This window comes from Platalea leucorodia, assembly GCF_965183815.1.
Source record: "Platalea leucorodia genome assembly, chromosome: 15".
Lineage (NCBI taxonomy): Eukaryota > Metazoa > Chordata > Aves > Pelecaniformes > Threskiornithidae > Platalea > Platalea leucorodia.
Genome location: NC_138837.1, coordinates 12,095,756 through 12,121,260, shown reverse-complemented (window position 1 = coordinate 12,121,260; position 25,505 = coordinate 12,095,756). Strand labels below are relative to the sequence as shown.

At 55.3% G+C, this 25,505-nt stretch overlaps 1 protein-coding gene across 4 annotated transcripts in view; it reads right to left on the bottom strand.

The window, feature by feature from the left end:
- The window catches only part of GRIN1 (glutamate ionotropic receptor NMDA type subunit 1), a gene marked incomplete at both ends in the record, with an annotated part of 39,735 nt that extends 14,811 nt beyond the window's left edge, over positions 1 to 24,924 (bottom strand). For 2 of the 4 annotated variants that reach the window (XM_082327299.1, XM_082327300.1), the window contains 14 exons: positions 489 to 601; positions 1,236 to 1,354; positions 1,691 to 1,855; positions 2,035 to 2,162; positions 3,081 to 3,216; positions 4,873 to 4,956; positions 5,056 to 5,200; positions 6,757 to 6,931; positions 7,456 to 7,577; positions 8,148 to 8,248; positions 8,998 to 9,060; positions 13,626 to 13,802; positions 21,299 to 21,433; positions 24,667 to 24,924. In XM_082327299.1, the coding sequence (XP_082183425.1) occupies positions 489 to 601; positions 1,236 to 1,354; positions 1,691 to 1,855; positions 2,035 to 2,162; positions 3,081 to 3,216; positions 4,873 to 4,956; positions 5,056 to 5,200; positions 6,757 to 6,931; positions 7,456 to 7,577; positions 8,148 to 8,248; positions 8,998 to 9,060; positions 13,626 to 13,802; positions 21,299 to 21,433; positions 24,667 to 24,924 (1,921 nt within the window). The remainder of the gene's footprint in view (positions 1 to 488; positions 602 to 1,235; positions 1,355 to 1,690; positions 1,856 to 2,034; positions 2,163 to 3,080; positions 3,217 to 4,872; positions 4,957 to 5,055; positions 5,201 to 6,756; positions 6,932 to 7,455; positions 7,578 to 8,147; positions 8,249 to 8,997; positions 9,061 to 13,625; positions 13,803 to 21,298; positions 21,434 to 24,666) is intronic. The other 2 variants (XM_082327301.1, XM_082327298.1) reach the window with 1 other exon arrangement.
- Between the last annotated feature and the right edge of the window lie 581 nt (positions 24,925 to 25,505).

Genomic DNA, 25,505 nt, shown 5'->3' with positions numbered 1-25,505 from the left:
GAACACCACTCGTGACCGGCTGCCAACTGGATTTGACTCCATTCACCACCACTCTCTGGGCTCAGCCGTCCCACATGAGACCAATGGCAGCTGCAGATGCGCCCCATCTATCTGCTCTGCCGACAGCCGTGCCAGGAGCTCCTGCACTGCCCACACCAAGAAAAACCCATGCCTCCTTCCAGGGCATGATGTGTCTCACCCTGAGCAGATGGGTAGGAGAAGCAGCCCAAGAAGGACCCGTTTCCCATCACTGACGGTGAGGGGTGGCAGGATGGTCCGCAAAGGTAGTGCCACACCCCCAGCACCACCGAATTCCCCACCAGCCCATTCCAGGGAAGGCTCAGGGAACAAGGGCTGTACCCATTCCCGTTCTGCCACAGAAAGGAGGCAGTGGAAGAGGGCATGAGCTTCTCCCCCACCCCGGTGTGCCCCCCAGCTCAGGGCCAGGGCCGCAGGGCAGAGCAGTCCTGCTGCGTCCTGCAACACACCTTCTCCGATGCCGGAGTTCAGCAGTACTCCCCAGGAGAACCACATGGCCGAGGAGAGGGTCAGGGCATCTTCCTCTTCCTCCTCGCTGTTCACTTTGAACCGGCCAAATGGGCTGGAAAATAAGAGAGAGCTCTTCTTATATCCCTTAGCCTGGTTCCCAGGCCTCTCTGCTGTGTCCTGATGTAGCCCTACATCACTCATCCCTACAGACTGTGCCTGTCCCCCAAACAGCTCTTCACCCCTGATGTCCCACTGCCTTGCATGTCCCCTCTGCTGATCTGCAACCTTGTCCAGCTCACACTGGTACTAGTTCCATTACGCTTCTCTCTGGGCCAGAAAGATCATCTGATGCTGGCCATCTCCAGCCTCTCCCACTGCAACACAGAGGGCTCACTGCAGATTAACCAAGCTGACTTGGGTGAAGGAAGGGGACTAACTCAGAGCCCAGGAGGTGACAATCCCCTTGGTCAGGCATCGGCACGGCACCTGGTCTGACAGATGTGTTCCCACATATCCAGGTGCCGAGTATCCCACATATCCATATCTCTCAGCTTAGCAGAAGCCAGAGAGGCCAGGAGCCTCAGCATAGGGCTGGTGGGGCAAGGAAAGCGGGTTTAGCTCCTGCAAGAGCCTCCTGAAGGGCTGCAGGGCTGTGCCTGAGCTAGATACTGCGGGGACCCAGGGGACGGTTCCCAGGAGCACCTTCCTGTCCCCTCCAGCCCTTGGGTGACCCAAAGCGCACTCACCTGAATCGGTCTAAGAGGTACAGCATCACTGCCACCACATGCACAGACAGCCCCACCAGCAGCCAAAGCGTGCTCTGGAAAGGCTGCATGAATGAGTCCAAGGTGCTGCGGGGGATTTCCTAGCACAGAGGAGAGAGGTGAACAGCGCTGGCACCCATCATGCCTGCACCTTGCCCGCCTGGCTGGACTCACAAGGGCCCCAGCCCTGCTCCAAGCTCCTCCTGCTCTGCTACACAGGAGGGCTCAGGGTGGCTGAGACAAGACCCAGCATTAAAACCAGCAACCCAGAGGCTGGCACCCCACAGCAAAGGCTGGGATTTGCGGCAGCTGCCCCAGGGTGGGCAAGGGGCAGCAGCTGGGGGAGCTGGGCATGGTGCAGGCATGGCACGTGTCTGCAAGCTGGGGAGCAAGGGGCACCTCCCCTGTTCTACAAAGCATCCCAGCCCAGCCCATACCTTCTTCACAAGGATGGTGAGGCCCTGGTACTTGAAGGGCTTGGAGAACTCAATGTACTGTGCCCGCTCATTGTTGATGGTGAGAGGAGCCACAATCATGTCTGCTTGGCCGCTCAGTAGCTCCCCCATCATCCCGTTCCACTCCTTCTTGTTGCTGTTGTTAACCTGCCGGAGACCCAGCGCGGGATCAGCCCACTGCCCTGACACGTGTCCCCCACCAGCCAGGACCCCGACACACGTGGCCCTGGACTGCCCTCCCACCCCACCCCTGCCCTGGAGAAGGGCCTGGGGGTGTTTGAACACATGATACAGGCAAAGAGATATCACAGGCTGCCCAAACTCACCCGCTCTTGGGTACCAAATTTACCATCAGCCACCAGGTGAACTTCGTAGGTGAAGTTCATCACACCGGCCAGCCGGATGAGCAGGTCAATGCAGAAGCCATAGCAGCACAGTGCCACGGTGGGGCGGCCTGCGGGCGGGAGAAAATGGGGGGACGAGTGGAGGCAGCCCTTTGCCAGGGACCCCATGCAGGATCCATGGCTGTCCCCAGTGAGAGCAGCCACCTGCACAGCTCTGGTTTCATACAAGATATAATCACGTTATTCAGGGAGGGCCATCCACCTTGATGACCCTCTGCCACTGCCTCCATCATCTATGGGTGCTGGGGAAAAGGGGTCTCTTTCATTTGCTATGTCCCAGTTGAGGTGGGCTGAGCGTTGGTGCTACCGATGCACTGCAGGGGACAGAGGGTCTTGGTGCACGCAGGCTGTGCTGGAGGAGTGCTGACAGGAACCCATCAGGTTGAACACAGCCCAGGACACAACTCAGGGCTGCAGGGGGGAGTTGTGCATGGAGGAAAGTGTGATGGGCCAAGGGGATGCACTTCAGGTGGATTTGGGCAAGCCTGGCATTGCTAAGCAGCTCACACCTCCAGTGCGCACTCCTAATCCTGAAACAGACTTTCCATAATAAAATGGTTTGAAACTGGTGGTGTTAGTACCAGTGCAGTGGGTGCTAATGTGCCTTGGGGTTCTCGCTTCTGCTTGAGATCAAGGCAAAGAGAACTGGAGCATGTCAGGAGACAGAAACATGGGATGCAATCCTCTGAAACAGCCGTGGAGCCCACCCAGAAGAGAGACAGCGGGAAAGTCATCTGTTGGGGTAAAAAACCTGAATCCCAGTGCCCCGTTACAGCACAGCACTACTGTGGGGCTGAACTGACGAGGGGGGCATTTGGGGGCTGAATGTGCTGTCACCTTTCTGTTCCTCATCCTCTGGGCCTCCTGTATGACTGAGCACCCTCCCTGGGGACCCCTTCTTGAGACAGGAGTCTTCATCAGCTGGGTGGGCTGGGGGAGCTGCTGTGCTCACCACCAGACCGAGTTACCTGGGATGGTCTCGTTGGGTCCAGTGCAAAAGACCTTTTTCACAGGGTCTCCATTGATGGTGAATTCCTCCCTGCACGTCCCGTCTGCTTGCGTGGGCTTCACATACACAAAGGGCTCTTGGTGGATTGTCACAATCTGCAGGGCGAAGCGCAAACACCCGCTGGTCTCCGTTCCCCTCCAGAGCTATGTCCTGCTGGGTGGGGAGCTGGGCTGCCCTCTCCATGCGAGCACGGCCAAAATGCCGCAGTGCCCTCCTCAGCTGCCATCTCAGCACGTGAGACCGCTCAGCCCAGCAGCGGGACCTGGCTTTGACATGGGGAACATTTGCTTTCCCTGCATCCAAGGAACAGCCATATCAGCATCCTCCTTCGTGTGGCACTTTCACCTCAGCCTCAAAGCCTTTCAGACCCCTCTCCCTAACAGTAGGCTGATGAGAGCCACTGCATAGCCAGGATTAGTGCCCTGAATGGTGCTCTAGACACTGTCACACTGCCCCAGGCTAATGCAGATATTTCAGTCCTGCCCTGGACCTTTTCAGTAAAGCAGCACCACAACGCATCTGCACCACCTCTGCAGGAAAGGGCTCACTGCTGGTTAGAATGTTTGATTTCCCTTGCCTGGGCAGCAGGACAAATGAACGGTCATACCGGTAAGACCACCTTCGGCTGGGGCTGCACGGCTAGAAGGCGCGTCCCCTGGGTGGTGGATAGGGGATCCCTCTCTGGAGGGTGCACCGGATAAAATTGAAGAAGGTGCCATGAACCAACGCAGCCTAAGGGAAGGCCACCCTGACAGAAAAACCACTGGCCCTCCAAGTCATGGGCGTTGGGCAGGAGGCCAACTACCTCCTCCCGGAAAAAAAAAAAAAAAGAAGTTGCAGAAACGATGAGCATCAACTTTCAAAAAAACCGAAATGGCGGAGATGGAGAAAATCAGTAATGAAGTGAGGAGGAGGAGATGGAACTGGATCGGTCGTGTCCTGAGGAAAAAACCAACAGAAGACTGCGCTGTGGCCCTTGGGACTCCAGAGCACGCAGCCACAGACCGATCGAAGTGGAAGAACGATGTTCGCGCCTTGTGTGCCTCCTGGCACTGAGAGAATTCAGATTCAGATTCAGATTCAGACCGGTAAGACTAGCCTGCCCAGGATCCAGTCACTGAAGTGGCTGCTGGGCTATGATTCAGGGAAGGGCATGAGAAGCAAAGCAAGAGTGGAGGGACCTTTTCCCAGTGTCACCTCCAGCTTATGGTCACCAGCTCTTCAGGGATTTCCTGAGCCCAACATTGCAGCCACCAGCCCACCCACCCTCCACTAGCTTGTTTAATCTCCTTTTGAACCTCTTTCCTTCTGGCCTCTGCACTGTCTAGCAGCAACAGGCTCCAGAACTGAACTATGCCTTGGCCAGAGGAGCCTGTTCTTGTATTTCCTGGAAACCTGTGCCAGGTGCCCTCTGGCTCCCAAGCCCTGAGTAATGGTGAACGCCTTATCCCTCCATCCCTTCTCTGTTGTTCCCTCTCATATCCCCTTTCCAGTCTCTTTCCAAACCAAAGGATGCCTGCCACCCTGTCTAGTTTGTCTTCAGCTGGAAGTTGTGCTCTAGCTCTGAACACCCTCCAGTACCTTCTCTAAGCTGTTCTGCTGTGTCCTCTCTGAGATGGAAGGTGCCACGGGTTTGCAAATGCTGCTGACAGCTGCAGGGGCAGCAGTGGAAGTGGGAAGCAGATAAAGTCACAGCCCTGCATGCAGAAAGCTGAGGAGACCTGCCACCTCCTAATGCCATTTGCTGTTACCTTCAACTTGGTCGACATCTGATAGCCTTGAGGTTTCTCAGTTTCTCCCCCTGGCCAGATAATCTTCCGGTCGTTGGTCAAAACCTGCAATCAATCCCAGAGGAAGGAGATAGACACGAGGCCATAGGTAGACACCCCAGTGCACACATCCCTCCTACCCAACCTGTCCAGGCCTGTACGTACGTGGCTGCCGTTGTAAATCCCAACTTGGACCAGTTTCCGATTCTGCAGGTTCATGATGCTGTAGTTGGCAAACTTCCTGTCCCCGTCCTCATTGAATTCCACCCGTCCAGTGACACCCTCCGAGTACTTGGAGGACATCAACACTCTATGGAGAGAAACACAGCAGGGCCAACCTAGAAAACCTGCTGTGGCCATTGGGACACCAAAGAAGGCATCCAAAAGGAAAATGCTTTCTCTCAGTTGCCTGCCGTACGCCCACTACCCTATAGAAGTCCAGTCAAGGCTACCTATGGTCTGTTCATAGCCCTGTGGTCATCCCCTCCTGGTGGGTGGAGTCAGTTTCCCAAATGTTGCACTACCATATCTGTTGTCATTGCCCCTTGTTTTCTACCAGATCGGTCCCATTCCCTTAAGGAACGATCTGTCCCACAGCACCCAAGGACACCTTCCTCTGGGGGTGTCTTGGGACCTGTGTCCATGCCACCGCTCCTGGTGCTTCTGTCTGGCACCAGCCCATCACAGCCTGGGTAGTGCCCCAGGCACACACATACACCACCAAGGGGAGAACGAGCCCCCCAAACCCTGGAAAGACGATAGTGAAGACACAGAAGAACTGCCTGAGCCACTTGCAGTGCACCGTAGAGAACTACTTCTGTAGCTCATGCCAAAGACCGTGTCGCTGCAGAGGATGCCAGAAATTTTTCTAAAATAGTCTCCAGGCTTTGCAGGTCCCATGCTCAACAGAGCCTAGATCTACCGAAAGGGCATCCAACAGACACCATGACCATGTCTACAGAGAAAAACCCCTGGCACAAGATCCCACTGCCAGGCTGCACACTGCAGAGAGCAGCCCTCCCACACGGGGAGCCATGCTGCAAAGGGAACTGCTGCTTTACCAAGATCCAGCCTGCAGAAGAGACCCTTGTGGCTCCAGCACCTGCAGTGACACAGCACAAAACCCCACGCAGCACAAAGATTGGGTTCTGGGAAGCACATGCAGCATCTGCTGATCACACCGCCCATGGCAGCGAGATCCAACACGCACATGCTCTGACCTGCTGAGACCCCACCAACCAAAACCAAAGCACCAGTATCTGCTACACCAGAGAGCAAGCCTCTCGCATGCATGGAGATCTCTTGCCGCCAAGTCCTGCTTGCAGCATGCTGATCCATGCTGCAGCCCTGAAATGTTCAGCAAGAAACGTGTCCGCAGCACTGAGCTCCCATTTGACAGAAATATCCCCCTACCCTGATTTGGCAGAAAACTCCCTTTCTCCCCTCTTCCACCCACAGAATTAAGATCCAGACCAGAGGAGATTATCCCTCCATGGTCCCCAGATCTCTTCCTCCTAGAGTTGTTCTCTCCCCACACTGATCCCAGCTGCTGAAGCATTGCCCAGGAGAGCATGGGTTTGCATGGACCCGGTTGGTGCCAGGCACCAGGATGATGCCTAAACAGCCTGGACAAACTGGGATCCAGTGCCTGAGCCTGTGTCCTGGCTAGTTTTCTAGGACAAATGTAGCCCTCACATCTGAATCATGCAGGAGAGTCCAAGGAGTCCTGTGCCACATGCCTCAAAGCTTTAGTGACAGATACTCTGAACAAAGCTACCACGCTGCCCTTTTCCACATGCTCCCACCTTTTCCAGCTCTCCCCCAGCAGGTCCTCTGCTCCCTCCAGCAGGGCCCTTCCCCAAATACCTCTTGAAAAGGGGTCCCGTCTTCCAGATGTTGGTGTTGCCCACGCAGCCCCGCGGCGGGTCTGTGATATTCTCCTTCTCAAACAAGTCGTGCACGGCCTGGGCCACCACTGCAACAGCGTCACTGATGTGGGCTGACTCATTCTTCCCATTGATGAGCTGCAAACCGATCACTCCTGCCGCGACCAGAGAGGAGAAGGCATGTCAGCAGGGCACACTGGTTGCTCCGGCGCTCCTCCCACCCGCAGGGCTCGGGGGCCAGCAAGCACACGGTTATGGGGCGGAGGATGCCTCAGATGCAGCGGGGGAGTTGTCTGAGCTTCAGGCAGGGGCAGGCAGGGCAAGAGTCTGCAGCAGTGCTGGACTGGCACCGTCCTGGCTGCTGGATGGGGACTGGGGACAGCTACACGGACTGCTGACACCCCATGCTCCATCCCCATCCTCTTGCCCAAGCCTTTCCCCCAGGTGATGGTGAGCTGGATTTGGGGCATAGCAGCATGGCCAAGGCTGCTGCCTCCCCATGCGGGCAAAGAGAGTGGAGAGCAACATGTGGGACCCTCCACTCATGTGGGACAACCACGGCATCGCGTTCCCCCAGCCCAAGGGGTCCCTGGGAGGGCAGGTGCTGCTCGTCCCAGCTCCCAGCAGGCTCCTTCAAGCCTGGCCAACAGTGGGACGGGCACCTCCGGCGGGTGCCTACCATCAGGGGCGTAACGCAGGGCATTGCCCGATATCTCCCGTTCCCCCACCAGCCACACGTAGCCGGAGCCCGTCATATTGAGCATGGCTGCTGATCTGTACACCGTGGCTGCATCATCCTCACTGCAACGAGAAGAAGGGAATGGCAATGTGGCTCCAGGTGCCGGGTGGCCCCTCTTCTCCTGTATCAGACCCCATGGGGGTGGCAGAGCCAGGGAAAACACAACCCCCGGCAGCCCTCCTCTGATAGCTGGTTCTCCTGGGCAATTCCTTGATGCAATGGGAACCTTTCTCTCAGCTTCATCTGATCCCACAGCACCCAGCACTGCTGAGCATCTGCAAATCTGGCCCGTTTCTTATTGCTCCCCATCTGTAGGGGCAATAAGACTCCTCTGCTTCACAGGTGGATCAGGGTACATCATCAGTAACTATTGCTGCTTCTGCAGCTGCTAACACTTCACAGGACAGGCAGACATCTCAACCACGCCGATGATTGCAAGCTCCCTGGCCAGCAGCACGCACAACACAGCATCTACCACCTGCCTGGGACATGGGGCTTTATGTGGGGTTTCTCCCACGCTCCTGGAGAGGACGACCTGCTCCAGATCTTCACTGACTGCGCTGCTGGGCAGCGTTGCAAAGGGGGGAGTGAGGCAATCAGAGCAGGGAGGGGAAGGGACGGCTCGGCCTTACCTGGCAGAAAGGATGATGACGCGAGCCTCCAGCTCCTTAGCCTCCAGCAGCAGCGATGTCACGTTTTTGGTTCCGGGGTCAAACTGAAGCACTTTCTCAGCCTGTGATTGGTATGAGCAAAGCTGGTTAGTGTGGGAGCCCCAGGACTGCCTGTGAGAGCCATGCTATCTAGAAAAGGGTCAAGAGAATTCATTAAACTGCACAAAAGTCTGCTAAATAAGGTTGGTTACAGCTACTTTTTTCTTTTTTCTTTTCTTTTCTTTCTTTTCTTTCTGTCCTTCCTTCCTTTCTCTTTTAAGGTTTTGGCTTTTTGGGTTTTTTTTGCACTGTGCATGCAAACTGAAGTCAATCAAGACCCAAAAAGAGGCGTGCATTGTACAGGAAAGAGAAAAAGGCTTTGAAATGCAATTGAAAACTCAAACGAGTGTTGTTTTTCAAAAACATGGGAAATGAAAAAAACATATTGCACAGGGTTAACCTTTGGGAGTAAAAGTGAGCAACTTACACCAAGGAACCGTTTCCTTTGGGGAGGAAAGGGGGTTGGTTCAACTTTTCAAAAAAAAAAAAAAAAACTTGCAAGTTAATTACTGGTTCACATGCATGTTTCAAAAAGAAATCCTTCCAGGGTCAGCTGGCTACGTTTCCATTCTCAAGTCCAAACCAAACTATCTCAACATAAAAACGTGCTACCAAGAAACATAGTCATGGATCTTTTTTTTTTTCTTTCTTTTCTTTTCTTTTTTTCTCTTTCTCTTTTTTTTTTTTTTCTTTTTTATTTTTCTGGTGGCTGTGGCTATTTTTCATTTGCTAGTTAGGTTGGTGGGCGGCGTGCATTTCCATGCATATATACCTTGGGTCCTCGCTTGTTGTCATAGGAAAGTTGGTCGAGGTTTTCATAGTTCCTTTTTTTACTCTGATGAATAATGTGCACAGAGAAAATATGTAGACACAGAAGAATATTATAAACAGTTGAAAATGACGTGTAGTAAAGCAATCCAACATCCACCTCCTCCTCCACTGTTTGCTAAAGGGTCTCTATAACGCTGGAGCTCGCAAAAACCACTATCAGGAGAGAGTGCCTCAGCTCTCACGGGAGCGTCAGGGTGCAAAGCCGTATCGGTTAGAGCAAGCCTGAGTGTCACAGCTGTTGCGATGCAGTTGCATTTCCCTTGTGGGACTGGGGAATTCTTCAGCAAGAATATTTATCTTAAACTCAGAAACAATCTATGCATCTCTAAGGGCCTAAGTGGTGGGATTTCCATGGAATTACTGTGGAAGTAAAGGACAAAATGTTGTGTACGGAAAGTGCTGGATAAACACAAACTGTTACAGTTAATAGTATTAGCATTACTACCGTCACTATTATCATTACAATCCTGTTCACCCTAAGAGAGTTCACAGCAAATGAGGTGTCTCAGCTGAACTTCTCACCTCCTGCAAGGAGGGAGCAGCTTTTTGGAGCTCTGTTGCTGTCCAAAAGAGAAAGAAAAAGCTCGCTACGTCCCATGTTGGCTCAAAGCGTGGCAATATGAAGCAATGGTGATCATGGGATGACATTGCAGCTTTTACCTGGTGCCTGGGAAGGGCCGAGGGCACCTCGTGGCTCTGTGGCACACGGGTGGCCCTGGGAAGTGCAGCTGCCGGAGACCACGGTGCCCATAACCTGGCCCTACATGTGGCTAGTAGGGTTCACTGCTTGGTGGTCTCCATGCTGCTGGCCGGAGCATCACACCTGGACTAGGGGCAAGTGGCTCAGCATGCACTGACCCTGCAGATGACGGACCGGAGCAGAGCGGACGCCCTGCCTTGTCTCCTGCCTGAGCCACTTCCTCTGCTCAGCCCCAAAGGAGCCAGGGGCATGAAACCTACTTCTGGAGGTTTCCTCTCCTCCAGGCAGCTGAGGGCTGACGGCCTCTGCCCTCAGAAGCCTTGACCCTGCAGCAGCATGCACGGAGCCCCGTGGATCTTCCTGGGAGCAGCCCCTGTGGTCATGCCAATAACATCAAACTGATTGATAGTGCCTGTGGGATAGTGCTTGGCATTTTGGTGGGACATAGTCTGACCTCTTCCTCTCGGCCCCGTCCCACCCCAGCTGGGCATCCCTTATCTGTGCGTATGGGGTACGGGACACGGCTCTATTCCAATCTCCATTTCACAGCACCTTATGGCAATGGCAACTGATCCCTGCCAGGAACCCGACCCTTTGCACCCCAGTAATGCAAGGGTTCATGTTCCCAGGTTGTTCCTTAGGCAGCCAGGTTTTATCTCTGCATCTTGCTTTCCAAATTGAATAGCTTGTTTCTTCCTGAGCACTCAGACCAGTCTTCGGCAGGACATTTTGCCAGGTTTCCTTTTTGTGCAGCTGTGTGATCTTTCCTTTCTTCTCCTTGAACACAGCCTGGCAGGTTTTTCATTGATCAAAGAAGTTGGGTCCTTGTAAGGAAAAGTATCTGAGGAGGCAAAATGTGCTCGGAGCCCAGGTCTGAGTTCACTTCTGATGATGTCCACGGCAGGGATTTCTGCAATGGCTTCTTAGAGTCTGCTCAGACCGCAGTGAGACCTGGGGTAACAACTGCCTCCAGGGAGAGCAGAGCCACAGCAGCAGGACAGCATGAATGTTCTCCAGTGAAGAGACATTGGCCACTTTTCCTCAGGCATCATCAATTTAGCTGGAAACTTGGTCATCCCTCTTGCAGCCTCCAGCCACGAATCACCCCGTGTGCCCAGGATGGGCTGGTGCCCTGACCCAAGCTGGTCAGCAAAGTGAAGCAGAGTCCTGGGTGCAGCAAAGCTGGACCCAATGGCACCTGATAACCTCTGTGTCCCCTTGTCCCCATCTCTATTGCCAGAACTAGACCGGTAATGTCTCCTCTCTTTCCACTTTTCCTGTGTGGTCCTGCAGCACTTCCCTGCTCCTCAGCCCACGCAGAGACCCACAAATTCAAAAGTCACTTTCCACCATGTTCTTCAGCATTCACTCAAAAAATTACCACTTTCATGAACACCACTGTCCCAGAGGAAGGGAGTCAGCGCACCGGGGACCTGCCGCCTCTGACTTGGACAAACTCTGATTTTCACAGCATCTGGCATTTCCCCCTGAACCCGAGCAGCGCTGGTGCAACGGTGGGCCTGCCCAGATGAATGAGCAGAGTTGTACTGGGATGAAGCAGCAGCTCCAGGCTGAGCATTACTGCAGGCGGACCTAAGACAAGGCTAGCACGTGGGGTGCGCCGGGGCTGGCCAGCCTGGCCCAAGCGCTGGGCTCTGAATACCTGCCTGAAGTGCAAATCCATGCAGTGGTGCCTGAGTGACCCCCAGCGCTGGCACAGACGCCAGGGGACAAGCCATGCTCAGATCCAAGAGCTCAGGTGGGCAGGTGAGCCTCTGACCCAGCCCAGGTCCTCGGGGGCTGTGATCCAAGCCTTGAAGAGGTCAAGAGCAGGTCTCCCGCCTGCTCCCTCCCCATGGCCCAGGCTGGCCTTGAGGAGGTTGGGGAGGGGTCCAGGGTACCACTTCGCAGCATGAAGAGAGTTAGCACACCAGTGATTAGAATAACAATTTGCAGAAGAGATTGAGGAAGAGGGGAAAGCCCTGATGGGGGTTATCTACCTTCCAGACCAGTCAGACCAGCCAGTTTGACTAGAGCAAGCTCCTCAAGGAAAAAGAAACAAGATGCTGTGGCACATCCCAAAGGGAAGACAAGGTGGCCTACCATCACAGAGTATATGCCCCAGTCTGGAGGATGGCCAAGGCATTTGCAGTAGCCCAATGGCTGCCAGGAGGCACCAAGACATGTCAGAGATGCAGTGCAAATGGGGGGCAGATCTGAGGACAGACCCTTTCTCCCCCATCTTTCAAGCCCCATGTCTCAAAGGCTATCCTGTAGGATGGGCAGGTTGAAGAAGAAATACACCCTGTGCCTGGGAGCATTTAATCAGCAGGGGGTGGAGGCATGAGAGGGAGCAGCAAAAGGGGATGCATGTGATCTGCAGGAAAACAGAAGGTGGAAATCAAAAAGTGCAAGGAAGGGGATGACAGACTGACAGTGGGAACAACCTTTCCACAGGTCTCCCTGGGTGAGGGACACTGTGCTGGGAAGAGACTTTGGAGAGAAATACTGGCCCACTGTCACCCAGCAGGAAGCTGCCTTTGGAGGCAGGAGGATCCCACCATGGTTGGTGGCATACCAGTGTCTCACGATGGCCCAGGATGCAGCAAGGATGAAACTTCTTGGAAATCACTGCCAAAAACAAAAGCCTGTTGGTCAGTGTGGCTTGTGCCAGCCCGCACCCCTGCACCAGTTGTTCCTCCAGTGGCTTGACAAGAGGTGATGAAGAGCAGTGGCAGGCTGCTCTCGCTGGTCTCTCAGCTCAGCTGCCAACTCCAAGCACAAGAAGTGTCTACAGCCACATCTCCTCAACAGCCAACTGCCAAATGTCCAGCGGCTGCTGGTGGGGCTGGAGAAGAGCAGGTTGTGGTTCCTGCCTGTGACCCAGGAGGGAGCAGCCGGGAACAGGTGCCTGCCCTGATGCTGCTGGAGACTTGGAGATGGGCTTGGACTCTGCCCACCCGAAGGGGACCTCACCCTGTGGGCAAGAAGATGTGCTGGGACTTCACCTCGTGTGGCAGGAGGTGGTTCCTCGCTTTCCAGACAGGCGCCGGCCTTTGAACCACTTCATCTGAACAGCTCCCTGTGTTCTCCTTCCCTGCTTGGCTTGATCACTTGCTTGGTCCTTTTACTCAATGGCAGCAGGTCTATGGTAGTCCTTCTGAATTTCTAGCAGGCTCGGGGACCTCCCCTGCCTCCCTCCCTGCTCCCCTGCGTGGCCCTGAGTGCAGGTGCAGTGCACCTCCTCGATAAAGCTGCTCCCGCCAGCCGCAACCGCCTTCTTGTAACAGCATGGGGTGTCAGGAAAGCAGCGTTTGGCATGTGCTTCAATGGAGATGGGAACGGGGCGTCAGCCTGCAGCTGCAGAGCTGACAGCTTTATAGAGAGGGTGCATTATACCTCCGTGCATCAATGCGCCGGCTGCCCTTGCCCCTCCTAAGCCACTAAGGTGAGCTCCGGTTAGCCAATTCAGAAGCTGCTTTTCGGGGTTGGTTTGGCACTGCTGGGTCTGCCTGGCCCCTGGGTGGCTGTAATGGGGCAGGTGCTTCCCTAAGCTGAGCGACTGGTCCTCTCCTTAGGTGGGAATCTTGGGCGAGGCATTTGCAGAGCTCCAGGTTATCCTTCCCTTCATTTTGTAGTCGATTTACATGTAGGAGATTTTGACCATGGCAAAGCAAGTGAAATGAATAAAGTACAAAGTTCTGTCAGGTACTAGTCAGACACTGTTGATGCTTTAAGCATGTTAGCCATGTTACAATGGAAAGAAAAGGTGTTTTACATACAGAAATCTACATACATACAACAGCCCGAGACTTTTAGTTTTGTTGTTGTTGCTTAAACAAAGTACAAGACAATGTTCAGGAACTGACCTTGGACTCTCTCTCCTCCAAGAGGGTCTCCAGCTTCTTTTGTGCAGCACGACCTTCGTGGTCGTCACTGACTATCAGAATGACGTGATTCCAGTTGAAGACTCTCATCATCTCAAACCAGACGTTGGCCTGGTGAGAGTATGGTGGGACTGTGCGCAAAAAGGACAGGTGGATGCTCTGCAAGGAAGAACAAGAGCTAAACATAGACTGGTTGGGTCATTGGCCAGGGTGCGTCTCGGGGACCGGGCAGGTTTGCAGGGACAGGGCTGGGATCACAAGGCCAAAGAGGCAGAACAGCAATTTTTGGTAGACCTCTGGGTTGCACGCCTTGAGCTAGCCTCTGGGACCTGCACTCCTTTCTTCTGGCTGAGAAGCAAACCCTGGCTACAATTTCATAGCTCTCTGTGGTTAATCCAGCACATGGGAGAGGGTTTTTTGCTTTGTGGTCTGTGGTGAAGAAAAGCCTGTCCAGCAACGAACTGTCAGCAACATTCAGTGCAAATATAGCCTTTCCTCTTGACTTTCTGAAAATATTACTGAGCAAGGGACATCAAAAAGAAAACGAATTCCCTTCAGAGAGTGACAAGGAGCAGCGGCAGGTATATATTAGGTTTTTGTCATGGAGAAGTTCAGAAAAGCCGTTTTATAATATGCTGTTTGGCTGTTTCTAGGTCAGCTTGTTCTGCAGCAGCACACAGGAGGCAGCTCTGGACTCATGCCCCAGCTAACCTATCTGATTTGGTTAAAGACTTCATTATGGTTGGATGATTGAGCAATAGCAATTCCAGCCTAATTAAGTACAGCACTCTTTGGGGAGCAACTGGACCAAAAGCTGTAGCTGACAGAGGGGTTTCAAAAAATGCAAAAGGCCCTAGAGTCAAATATTAGAAAATGAAAGTGCTTGCACTCAGCATGGATGCTACTTGACAAACCAGCTACGTGCTGGAGGGAGGCAGAAGTCTGAACAGGAGAGGACAAAATGGAAAGCACCATAATATTTCTTTTTTAAGGCTGAGATTGCCCTCTGAACCAAACAGGGCTTGTCCAGACCTGCTCATCCAGGGACCTGACCCAGCATGGGTCAGAAATGTCTTGAATGGGCCAAAGTAATTCACTCTGGAAGAGAAAGGGCATCATGTCCACCATGGACCCGCACAGGAGGGACAGACAGACCAGATAATGCCTTTTCCTCACACTCAGCACGATGATAAAGTCAAATCAAACCGTGCAATGTATAGGAAACACCACAAAACCCCTGTCATGGTCAGGTCTCTCTGCAGTGGGACAACGTGTCCGTTCTGCTGCCCTGGCCCAAAACACAGAAATGAGGGAGGCAGCAGCAAAAATACCAAAGTACTGGAAACATTTCCTAATTACTGAAGAGAAGAGCTGCGGAAGTTTAATCGAAGAAGGAAACGAACCAGGAGAGCTGTAATAAGCGTCTCAGCTGCAGTTTTGTGTGACTGATACAAACAGTCCCAATTACACGAAGAGCAGGAGATATGCAGCTCACCCCACAAGCCCAGGACTAATCAACGGGATCGGGAAGAAACCCCATAAGGACAAGCAGTGGAAGGACAACTATGGTCTCCACACCAACACCGTGCTCAGGCTCTCCTTGGACTCAGCAGAGATGCCCAGGTATTGCCAGGTCCAGTTCCACAGCTCGGGCCAGGGGCACACAAGATGGGGCTGAGCATTTTTAGGTTTTAATCCCTTACATTTTTAATTGCTTTAAGGAAATCCATGGCAATGGAAAAATGGGAATGGGAAAAAAAATCAGAAGAGAAATCAAAAAAGAACAAAATAGCTAATAGCAAAAAAAAAAAAAAAATCAGAAAAATACAGGCTAAAAAAGATCAAAAATCTAACTTAAAATTATTTCAGTCCTTTTTTGAAATGAAAACATCTTTGAAATTTCAATATATTGCATCAAGTTATTCTCTAGTTTCCCAATTAGCTTGCAAAAATGCTGTTTAAACTGATTGTGGCTTTCTTAAGTGTTGTAAATACATGTCACTAGGTTCAGATGAACAAATTTTAATGCAAAGTTGTTGGAGAGCAATTTGGTTTAACAGTTTAGGCAAATTTGCATTCTGAGGTGGTGTCAAAAGGGTCATGGACTTGCTGTGATGGTATCTCAGCTCTTGGATTACAGAATGGTAGTTTTTAAATAGGATAATGAAGAATAACTAATTACAACTGCCAAGTCTAGATTTCAGGATGAGCACTCACATTCTGCTCTCAGCTTGTGAAGCACCTGGGACTCCTGAACTTCTCTGCAGGGCCCAAAGGTTGGCAGAAAAATGAAAGTAAAGTCCCCTCAAAAGGTTAACGAGTCCAACTCGTGATGGGCAGAGGCAGTCTGGAATCAGGTTTTGTGTGATTTGATAACCCACATCACAGCATAGGCAGTGACAGGACTCTGGCAAATCCCTGTGAACCCAGCACAGAGCTTGCCCGGCCATGGGCACGGGCACATGGAGCTGTACTGCAAAGTATGTGGATGCAATGATTTTGGCATCATAGTAAGCCCTTTTTTAGGCAAATAACTGTTATAAAGACCTGACATTTTAACACAGCCTCCATGAGACAGCTGTCACCCATTTCGGCTGCACCACTCGTCACACTGTCGCTGAAGTACCACTACGAGTGCTTTAACTCTGAGCTGTCACAGGTCATAGCCCGCTCCCCTCACATCAGGCACACAGCAAAAATGCTCCTAATTACAAATCAGCAGTTTGCCTTGTAAGATGTTTTGCAGGATTCACATCATTTGCTGTCCTCCGAGTGTGTCTGCTGCCTGCCGGGAGGGCTGGGATGTGAGCGTGGGAATCGCTCAGCAGACCCGAGCCGAGGAGCAGCTTTCTGCAATATCCCCTCCTATCTCCCACCAAAACCTGACTGCTCAGCCCTGTTCTATGTCTGCGAAAGGTAAGTAAATACAGGTTGGGTCTGAATCCAGGCTTCCACATGGATTCAGCTCAGCAGAAACCCACAGGGCTGGAGCCTAAACGCACTGGGGATGAGTGTGGTTATGAGGCTGGGGACATGAGCTGGGTCCGGTCTCTCAGGAATCACAAATTATTAGTGGTACGGACTTTGTTGAGATGAGTATGTATGAAGAGGAGCTGAATTTGAGTAGATCACGTGTGTGTGTATGCACGTGTGCAAGCAAGGACTCTGTGTATGCATAAATGTGGGCATATACACGCAGAAAGCACGTGTGTGCATGTACCCATGTAGGGAACGTGCTCGGGTGCTTGAATAGCTGCGCACGAAGAGTCTGCACGTGGCCGTGCCATGTCTGGGGGAGGGTGCACGCGTGGGTGCCTGTCGATGGAGTCTGCGTGCATAGGGGATGTGCACATGTATAGGGAGTGTGCAGGCATGGCTGTGGGGCCAGCAGGCAGTGCAAGTGTGTCCATATAAGGACCACATACAGGTCCAGGAGTGAAAGGGTTCCTGTCTTCTTTACCTCTGTCTGCCTAAGAGCTCATCACAGCTCACAGTCCATGGCTGGTAGACTAATTTTTCCTACAGGCTTGAGGAAATGCTGTGCTTTTTTTTCATTACTTAGGGAAATAATGTGGTCAGTCCCCCTTTTAGCAATGCGCCCCAAGACTGAGCTGTCTGGGCAGTTTCGAGGAGATTGACAGAGATCCCGATATAAGTTCCTGATAACTTAGCAAAAATCATCAGCTGGGTACAGAAAAGAAGCCTTGGCCAGTGTCTCCATGGAAGGAGCCCGGGCTGCTCTGCCCCCTGCTCTGCTCAGCCTGCCCGCCAGCCAGCACACGTCTCTGAGCCCCACCAGAAAGCAGCCTGCCCACTGCCCCGCGTGATAGCTGCGGACGTGGGAGGGAGCTGAGAGAACTCTGCAATAGCTGAGGTGTGTGCTGGGAGGGATTTTAGTGGGGGCAGACGTATGGAAAGCTCAGGCGCAAATGCATCGTCTGCCTTTCCCCTGCAGTGCCTGGAGGAAAGGACTTGGTATCCTCTGGGGAATGGCCCGGCACTGCAGAAGCTGCCTTGTGGAGTGGTAGTGCTGCTCTGTCCTCCTCCCAGCTTGAATCCTGAGAGCCTGTGAAGAGCTCTCCTCCGCTGGGATGAGTGGGCTCCAGCACTGCCATCGGTGCAGGCTGCAGTGCGCAGAGCCCCTCATCTGCTCTGACACACTGCAGGCTGGCCCTGTGACGGCTGTGCTGCTCGCCGGTGGCTGTGAGACCCGTTCCCGGGGCAAATGTCTCTGCGTGACATTAACCAGCCTCTCCAGTTGCTTCTTGCAGGTGCCAGTGAAGGAGTCCTGACCCTGACCTCAGTCGAGGGAAGTCGCTTTTCTCCCTGCTTTCAGTGCAGCTTCCCACGCTGACTAACACCATTTCTGCTGAGCGCTGGTTGCCAGTGAGACCAGTAATAAAGAAAAATACTCATCTCAGTGAGCGGTAACCCCTGGGAGGGCATGGAGTGGTTATACTGAGACAAGGGACCAAGGGAAAAGCCATCTACAAGCTCAGGCTGGAGAGAGAGAGAAAAAGAGAGAGACAGACCTCGTTTCAACTACCAGGGCCAGGTGCTGGACATTGAAATGGCCCTCCAAGCGCAGAATGACTAAACTTCATTTTCCATCTCCCTTCATCCATCTCCCTTCATCCATTTCCATGTCCCTTCATCCCCATCACGTAGGTGTGCTCCCACATGGTGGTGATGAACGGTACCAGACCTTCCCGGCTCTTGAGCTGTGCATTTCCCCACAAGCTTCACTCTCATGCTCTCAGTGTTATTTCATATTTCTCATATTGTCAAGACGTCAATGTCATCTCATTTTTTCAGCTGAGGTGTTAAGGAGATATAATACCCCCAATGACACATGGGGAACAGAAGCACTAAAGCCATAGTCCAGCCTGTCCGTTCAGGGGCCCCAGCATGAGAAGGTCAGAGAATGATTTTTGCAGTGCTCAGTCCATGAGGAGTCCACGAAGGGCTCTCCACAGTGACGGACACCACAGCAATGGGTACCGCTCTGCTGCCTTTACCGTGAGACCCTCCCCTCTCCTCCTGCCGTTCCCTGCTCACCTCGCCCAGAGGTGATCGGGATTTCAGAGACCCCCTCGCCGTCCAGGCAGGACTGTGCTGAATGACGTGAGGATCTCAGTGAAGAAACAGGTTTCATAAAACATCTTTCCTAAGATGTACGCACAAGGAGGCCAAACAAAGGCTGCCAAGCCAGAGTGCTCAGCTTGATAGCTATAATAGCATTTCTAGAACAAATAGTTCTTTGAATACTGGGAGCAATAAAGCTTGCTTCCCTCGGGTATCTTTGTTGAAAGACTGGCTACAGCTCATGGACCACTATGCTCGACTGGAGATGCTCCAAGAGCATCAAAAGGTACTGGGCAAACCTGTCCGTGCCGAGGCCCACGCCTTTCCTCTCCCTAGCAGCTTAACCTTGGGAGGACCATAATTAACTCTGAGACTTCAACCCCCTGTGAAATTTAGCTAAAATTGGCTGATGCCTTCAAAACCAATCAGGGGCATACACACAAAGTGATCTTACAAGCTTGTTTCCATAGAAACTAAGCTCAAAGATATAATTTCCTGAATTAAAAAAAAAAAAGACAAGCTGATCAGTGGAAGCCAAAAAGGGAACAGCTGAATGTCCCTGTGTCGCACCAGCCAGCCTGTCCTGCACGGGGAGTGCAGAGCCTTGCACCGCGCTGTCCCATGCCTTCGCACTCCTTTGCTCTGCTGTCCCCCACTCCACTCCCACCTTTGCTGTCCCCTCCAGCTCCCGCCAGTCCACTTTTCAACGTCCTTGCTCCTCTACCCACCCAGTCCCTGCCTTTGCCCCATCTCCTGCCTGCAACTCTGCAGAGAGCTCAAAGTCCTCAAGCTCCCAGCTATCTGGGTGAGCAGGAGTCCGAGCAAGAGGCCAGCCAGGCAAGAGTGCTCGGAGGGGTGAGACGTGCCCGGTGCAGGCAGTGTGGCCTCCCTGCCGAGTCCCTGCCAGGCGAGTGCACCCCACAGCCCTTGACCTGCCCAACACCCCCAAATATTCAGTGGGGAGCATCTCCCTCCACTGCAGTGGGTCGCCACTGCCGCAGTGGGTCGCTCCTCCGGCTCTGAAGTGAGCCGGGTGATTTTTATGAGCCGCTTTAGCAGAAAACATGTTTTAAATAGGAAAAAACATGGCTGAAGCAGAGTCTGCAAGGGAAGCTCCTGCCCCCCTCAGGGTTAGCACGCAAATTCAGCACAAGGCCATGCCGTGGAAAATGCCGCCAATTTGCTTCGGTGAGCACGGCTCTGCTGAGATGAAGTCTCATCAGACTTCACCCTCAGTCACCGGCTGATGACCCATACACGGTCCCCTCTCCCTGCCATCGTGTGCACTGTGACAAGGTCCCTCTCGGTGACATTGCTGATCAGACCTATCTCCTCCCCATGGCAGCATGAACCAAATTCCCCCTGCACATTTCCTACCTGCTGCCTGCCCTCTCCCTCCGTCTGCCAGCTCTGTTACCATCGTTGTCCTTCTAACAGTGCCTGACCAGACCCTGCCAGGGCGTGCAGGTCCCCAGTCCCTGGCAGCCACTGCTGCTGTCACTGCCGTGGCCTTGGCTTGCTGGTTGCCCTACCATGGTTTTGCTGGGTGGGAGATGCCCAGACCTGCTGCTGCTCCAGCCAAGCAGTCCTGTGGGCTGCATCTCTGGGAGCCTCTGCTCCTCCCTCCTGAAATTTGACTTCATTTAGCATGTAGGAGGAGTGACTATTTTTGCACTGAACATTTGCATTTGTGAATATTCACATGTTCCAAGCATTCGTGCTTCGAAACAGGCCCGATCTCACACACTAACCTTGTGCACCTGGATGAAAACCTCCACCAGGGCTGCAATGGCGTGTGGTCTGCCTGGCTCTGCTCAGCTCCTCCTTTTGCCTTTGCTAATCACAAAACGTGTTTGCAAGATGGGTTGTGAGCTGAGCGGCCGGTGGGAGAGCCGGCCATGGCAGCATCTCATGGCCCAGGCCAGGGCATTGCCCCCAGCCCCCCTTCCCCCCAGCAGGACCTCATCCAGCCTGAAAGTCTCCGTGTTTCCACAGGGAGAGCAGACAGTGGTTTGAGACACTGGAATCTGAACCTCTGTCTTGAATGCTGGCCAGACTGAACATCATTTAAAGCCTCGGGATAAGTTGTTAGTCAATTCTATTATCACCCCTACCAATATCACATAAACCCAGAGAAGTGAACGCAACCGAACAACCTTCAAGCCCCAGAGAGCTCCTGCCCGATGCACTGGCTCCACTAGGATGCTCCTGCCCCTCCACCGGTCCCCCCGCACCCGGGGAGCACCCAGGACCCCCCGGCTGTCACTAGCGAGCAGGGCAGTTTGTGCATTTTGCCGTGGCTGAAGAGCAGCGAGCCCAGCAGCCTGGCAGAGAAACACTGCAGAAATCATCCAGCACTATGTAGGTCAACACTGGCAGCTGCGAAAAAATAATGTACCGGGGAATGCGGGAGCGAGAGCGAGGGAGCTGCAGGTTTAACTGGAGAGGATGGACGGACAGACAGACACATAGATAGGCAGGGTAGTGTAGACATCATTAACCCTCCTGACGGGCACTCTTGATTTACACCACATGTATGAGGTACTAGACTAGAAACATGCAGCAGTTACCTTATCAGAATATATAGACATGCGTGTTGTCAGACCAATGACAGGGATCCTGTAGAAGCCAGCTGTGTATGATACGGGTGTTGGTGTTAGGTGATCGTTGGGAGCAGGAGGGTGACTAACTAATATTGCATAGACCTGTAGGACAGGATACATGACACAAACATTATTTCACGGGAGCACATCGGCCATCGAGTGTGATTATTTTCCTTTTCTTTTCTGCAACATCAAACAGCCCCACGTTAACACGGTAACGGCATTCAAATCATCGGGAACAGCGAAGCGAGGGCTGTGCCGCGGCTCGGGCTGCAGCCGGCGCGGAGGTGATGGGTCTGCTCAGGGTTATATCTTAATGGAAATGCCGTGGCTAGCCGCTCCGCTCGCTAAACTAATAACTTTCATGGATTACAGATTAAAGGGAAACATCTCCCTTACAGTCACAGTGTGTAATGCGATTTCTTTAACCACACATTTAATACTCGGTTGTAATTCCCCTCCGAGGACTATTACAAACAAAGTGGTCAGCTGGGACTCCGGGCAGGAGAAGGAGCGCAGAGCCATGGAGCAAATCAGCCATCTGGCCCTCAGCACGCAGAGAAATGAGAAAGCTGGGGGGGCAGGAGCCGGGATCTGCCTGCAGCACGCCGGGGCGATGGGTTATACCGAAATGGGGAAGGAGGATCTCGGCAAGATCCTGCTGTTATTACAGGGCTGGGATTTTGGTCTCCAGCAGGATGCTATTTTGTGTCAAATAGAGAGGAAGGAGCTGGGTAATCCCTGGGGGATCCTTTGTTACACTAATGCCCTTTCACAGCACAAGGAATGTCCCCAGCTGGTGACAGGTCTCCAGTACGAGGACTTTGATGTCTGGGAGCAAATAACACTTCTTCCTCCTCCAAGCATCTGCCCGAGCCCCGGGAGGTGCCCTGCGCCCGGGCTGGAGGGACAGCTTGCTCGGATGGGAGGGGAGGATGAAGCATGCCTGGGGAAGGGGACCTGGAGACCCAGTGGGGTGGGGAGAAGAGAAGATCCCGCCTGGCGTTGGGTGGGAGCAAGCTGAGGGTGCAGAGCAAGCTGGGGCAGGGGTTGGAGACCCTGGTATGGGAGAAGGGAGGAATTATTGGGGCAGGGGCTGGGGAGGTCACCTGGGGAGTGCCCTGCGCAGAGGTGCCCGGTGCCGTGCTGACGTGAGGGGTGGGCGAGGACCTGCACCCAGCCGGGCTGGGGCATGGGCCTTGGGGCAGGACCACGCACTGGGGGAGAGGCAGGGGGCTGCGTGGGGGCGAGGGCTGCGCCGTGCCGCACAGCAGCTGACCGACAGGAGCCATTTTGCATGCGCGGGCTCCCAGCCCCTCCTCTGCCTCGCAGCCCCCTGCTTGGGCACAGCGCCAGCGAGCGAGGACAGAGGGTGGCTGTGCCCCACGCTGGGGCTGTGGGGCCAGGAGAACCCCTGCATGTTGGGACAGCATGGCCACGCCAGCACCCTAACCCCCAGCACCCGCAGCCCCTTCTGCACCCCGGCTTAGCCGCCCCCCCCCATCCCACAGCTCACGCAGGGACGTGCCAGTGCCTGCAACCCTGCACCGGCCTGGGGCTCCGTGGGGTCTGCCATGGGGACAAGGCTTAGAGGTGGCACGGACACAGGCATCCATCAGCCAGGTTGCTTAAACGGCACCTCGGCTCAGCGAGGGACCCGACCGAGCCCTCTCCCTGCTCCCTGCCGGGCAGCGGGTATCTTTTACAGCCTGCACTGCGCTTCCTGCCCGGCTCTGCCAGCATCCCCAGGGATGCCTCCAGCCGTCCTCCATCTCCACATTGGGAAGCTGAGCTGCGAACGTGTCAGCTCTGCTCCACTGTGCACCTCTGGCCCCTCCAGCTCCCTCCCCTCTCCCTGGCTTTGTGTGTGCCTGCGTGCGCATACGTGTGCGTGTTGGTGCATGTGAGTCCCTGTGGTGCGGGCGTTCGTACAATTTGTGTGTGCGTTTGCACCTATGCATGGGTCCGTGTGCACCTTTTGCATATGCACGGGTGCGTTTGAGGTGGAGGTGGGTTTGTACCTGCCCGCCTGATGGCCCCGAGTGGGGAACGGGGCTGGTTAGCTGGGCTCAGCACGCAGAGCACACGCAGGGGAGATGGGGGGGCCTGGCCACAGGCTGCCCAGGGCACCCAGGGCACCCAGGCTGCACCCACCACCGCTGCAGAGTCGGCCTGCTCCCTTGTGTGTGCTGAGCGACCCATGTAGACAGGAGGGAGGCGCACGCTGTGCTTGTGTGTGCAGGCGTGCATGCACAGCATGCGCTGTGTGTGTGCCCACAGCTCTCTGCGTCTGTGCGGGTGTGTGCGTGCTGCATCTACGTGTCTGCAGTCTCTGTTGCTGTGTGCCTGTGCCTCCTGTGTGTGCATGGCAGTGGGTGTGCTTGTGTGCCCACTGCACGCGTTGTGTGGTGCTGGGGGGGCCCTGGTGCTGTGTGCGGTGGGGGGGGGGGTGTGGCGGTGGTGCACAGCCACACACAGCGTGTGACCTGGGGGTGTGAAGCAGCGTATGTGCATGTGTGTACTGCACACAGTGGGGTGTGTTTGTGTGGCTGTGTGTGTGTGCACCCACTGCAGCGTGTGCTCATGTGTGCAGACGGAAGCGTGTATGCATGTGGCATAATGTGTGTGCACCAGTGTGTCTGAACACTGGTACGAGTGTGGACATGCAGAGTTCTCTGCGTGTGCCCGTGTTTGCACAGCGATGCATGTGTGCCTATAGCGTGTGCGTGTGCATGCAGCGCGGCCCATGGGCATTCCCACAGCGATACGTGAGTGCGCAGCGTGTGTGCACGCATGGCGCTCCCCATCTCCCCAGCGCGTGGATGCCCATGCGTGCACACAGCACGTCCACATGTAGCTCTGCGTGTGCCCGCGTGCGCCCACGGCGGTGCGTGTCTGTGCGCCGTGTATGCGTACATGCATGTTGCTGTCTGCACGCGTGGGGTTGGGTGGCCATGCCTGCACGCCCGCTCTGTCTGTGTGTGCCCGGGGTGCGTGTGTGAGCCCGTGTGTGCCCGAGGGGTGTGCGGGGGCCCGTGGGTGCCCGGGGGGTGTGCGGGGGCCCGCGGGTGCCCGGGGGGTGTGCGGGGCCCGGGGGGGGGGGTGCGTGCAGCCCGGCCGCGCTTACATAAAGGCTGCAATGCGGGCAGCGGGGCCCGGGGCCCCGGGGCAGGACCCCGCTCGCCCCGGCTCTGCCCGCCCCGGCGCCGGGGGCGGCCGGGGGGCACCGCGGGGCCGGGGTCGCAGCGGCCGCGGCTCGGCGCCCTCCGGGGACGGGGTGGGGGGGCCCGGCGGCGGCGGCGGCGGCGGCGGGGGGAGTCGCCGGCCCGGGGTACCTGGCTGGAGATGAGGTCCTCGCAGACGGAGAGGGCCATCTGGATGGCGTTGGGCTTGTGCGTGACCGAGGTGGCGTTGAGCTGGAGCTTCCAGGTGCCGTGCCGCTTGTTGGCCTGGTTCACCGCTTCGCGGAAGATCTGTTCGTGCTTCTTGGTGCTCAGCACCGCGCCGATGTTGACGATCTTGGGGTCGCAGCCGGCGCGGGCGAAGGAGGAGGAGAAGAGCAGGGCGAGCAGCAGCAGCCGCATGGTGCTCATCCACGGGCGGCCCGGAGCCCGCCGGGCCCCCGCCCCGCCGCAGAGGGGCCGCCCGCCCCGCTCAGCGCGGCCCCCCGCGGGGCCCGGCCCGGCCCGGCCCGGCGCGGCTCGGGGCGCTCTCCCCGGTGCTGAACCGCCCGCTCCGCGCCGCTCCTCCCGCTCCGCCGGCTCCTCCCGCTCCGCCGGCCCCGCGCTGCCGCAGCGCCCTCCCCCCGGCCCGCCCCCGGCCCCCGGCGGAGCGCGGCGGGGACCCCCGGCCGCCCCGGGCGCTGCGGCAGCGCCCCGCCCCGCCGGGCGCCGGTGCGGGGTCGGTTGGACGCACAGACCCCCCCCCCGCGCCCCGGGGGGCTGCTGCCCGCAGTGCTGGACCCCGCGGGAGCGGGGGTCTGGGTCCCGCAGCGCTGGGGAGGGCGGCTGGTGCGGGGGTGCGGAGCTCGCCCGGGGCTGAGCCTCCGGCCGCAGCGGAGAGCGGCTCCCGGGGGCCCCGCTCCGTCCGTTTCACCTGGGCTGCCCATTCGGCATCGCCCTTGCCCTGGCAGGCGTAATCGCGCCAGATACTGGGTCAAGCAGGGGCTTCCCCA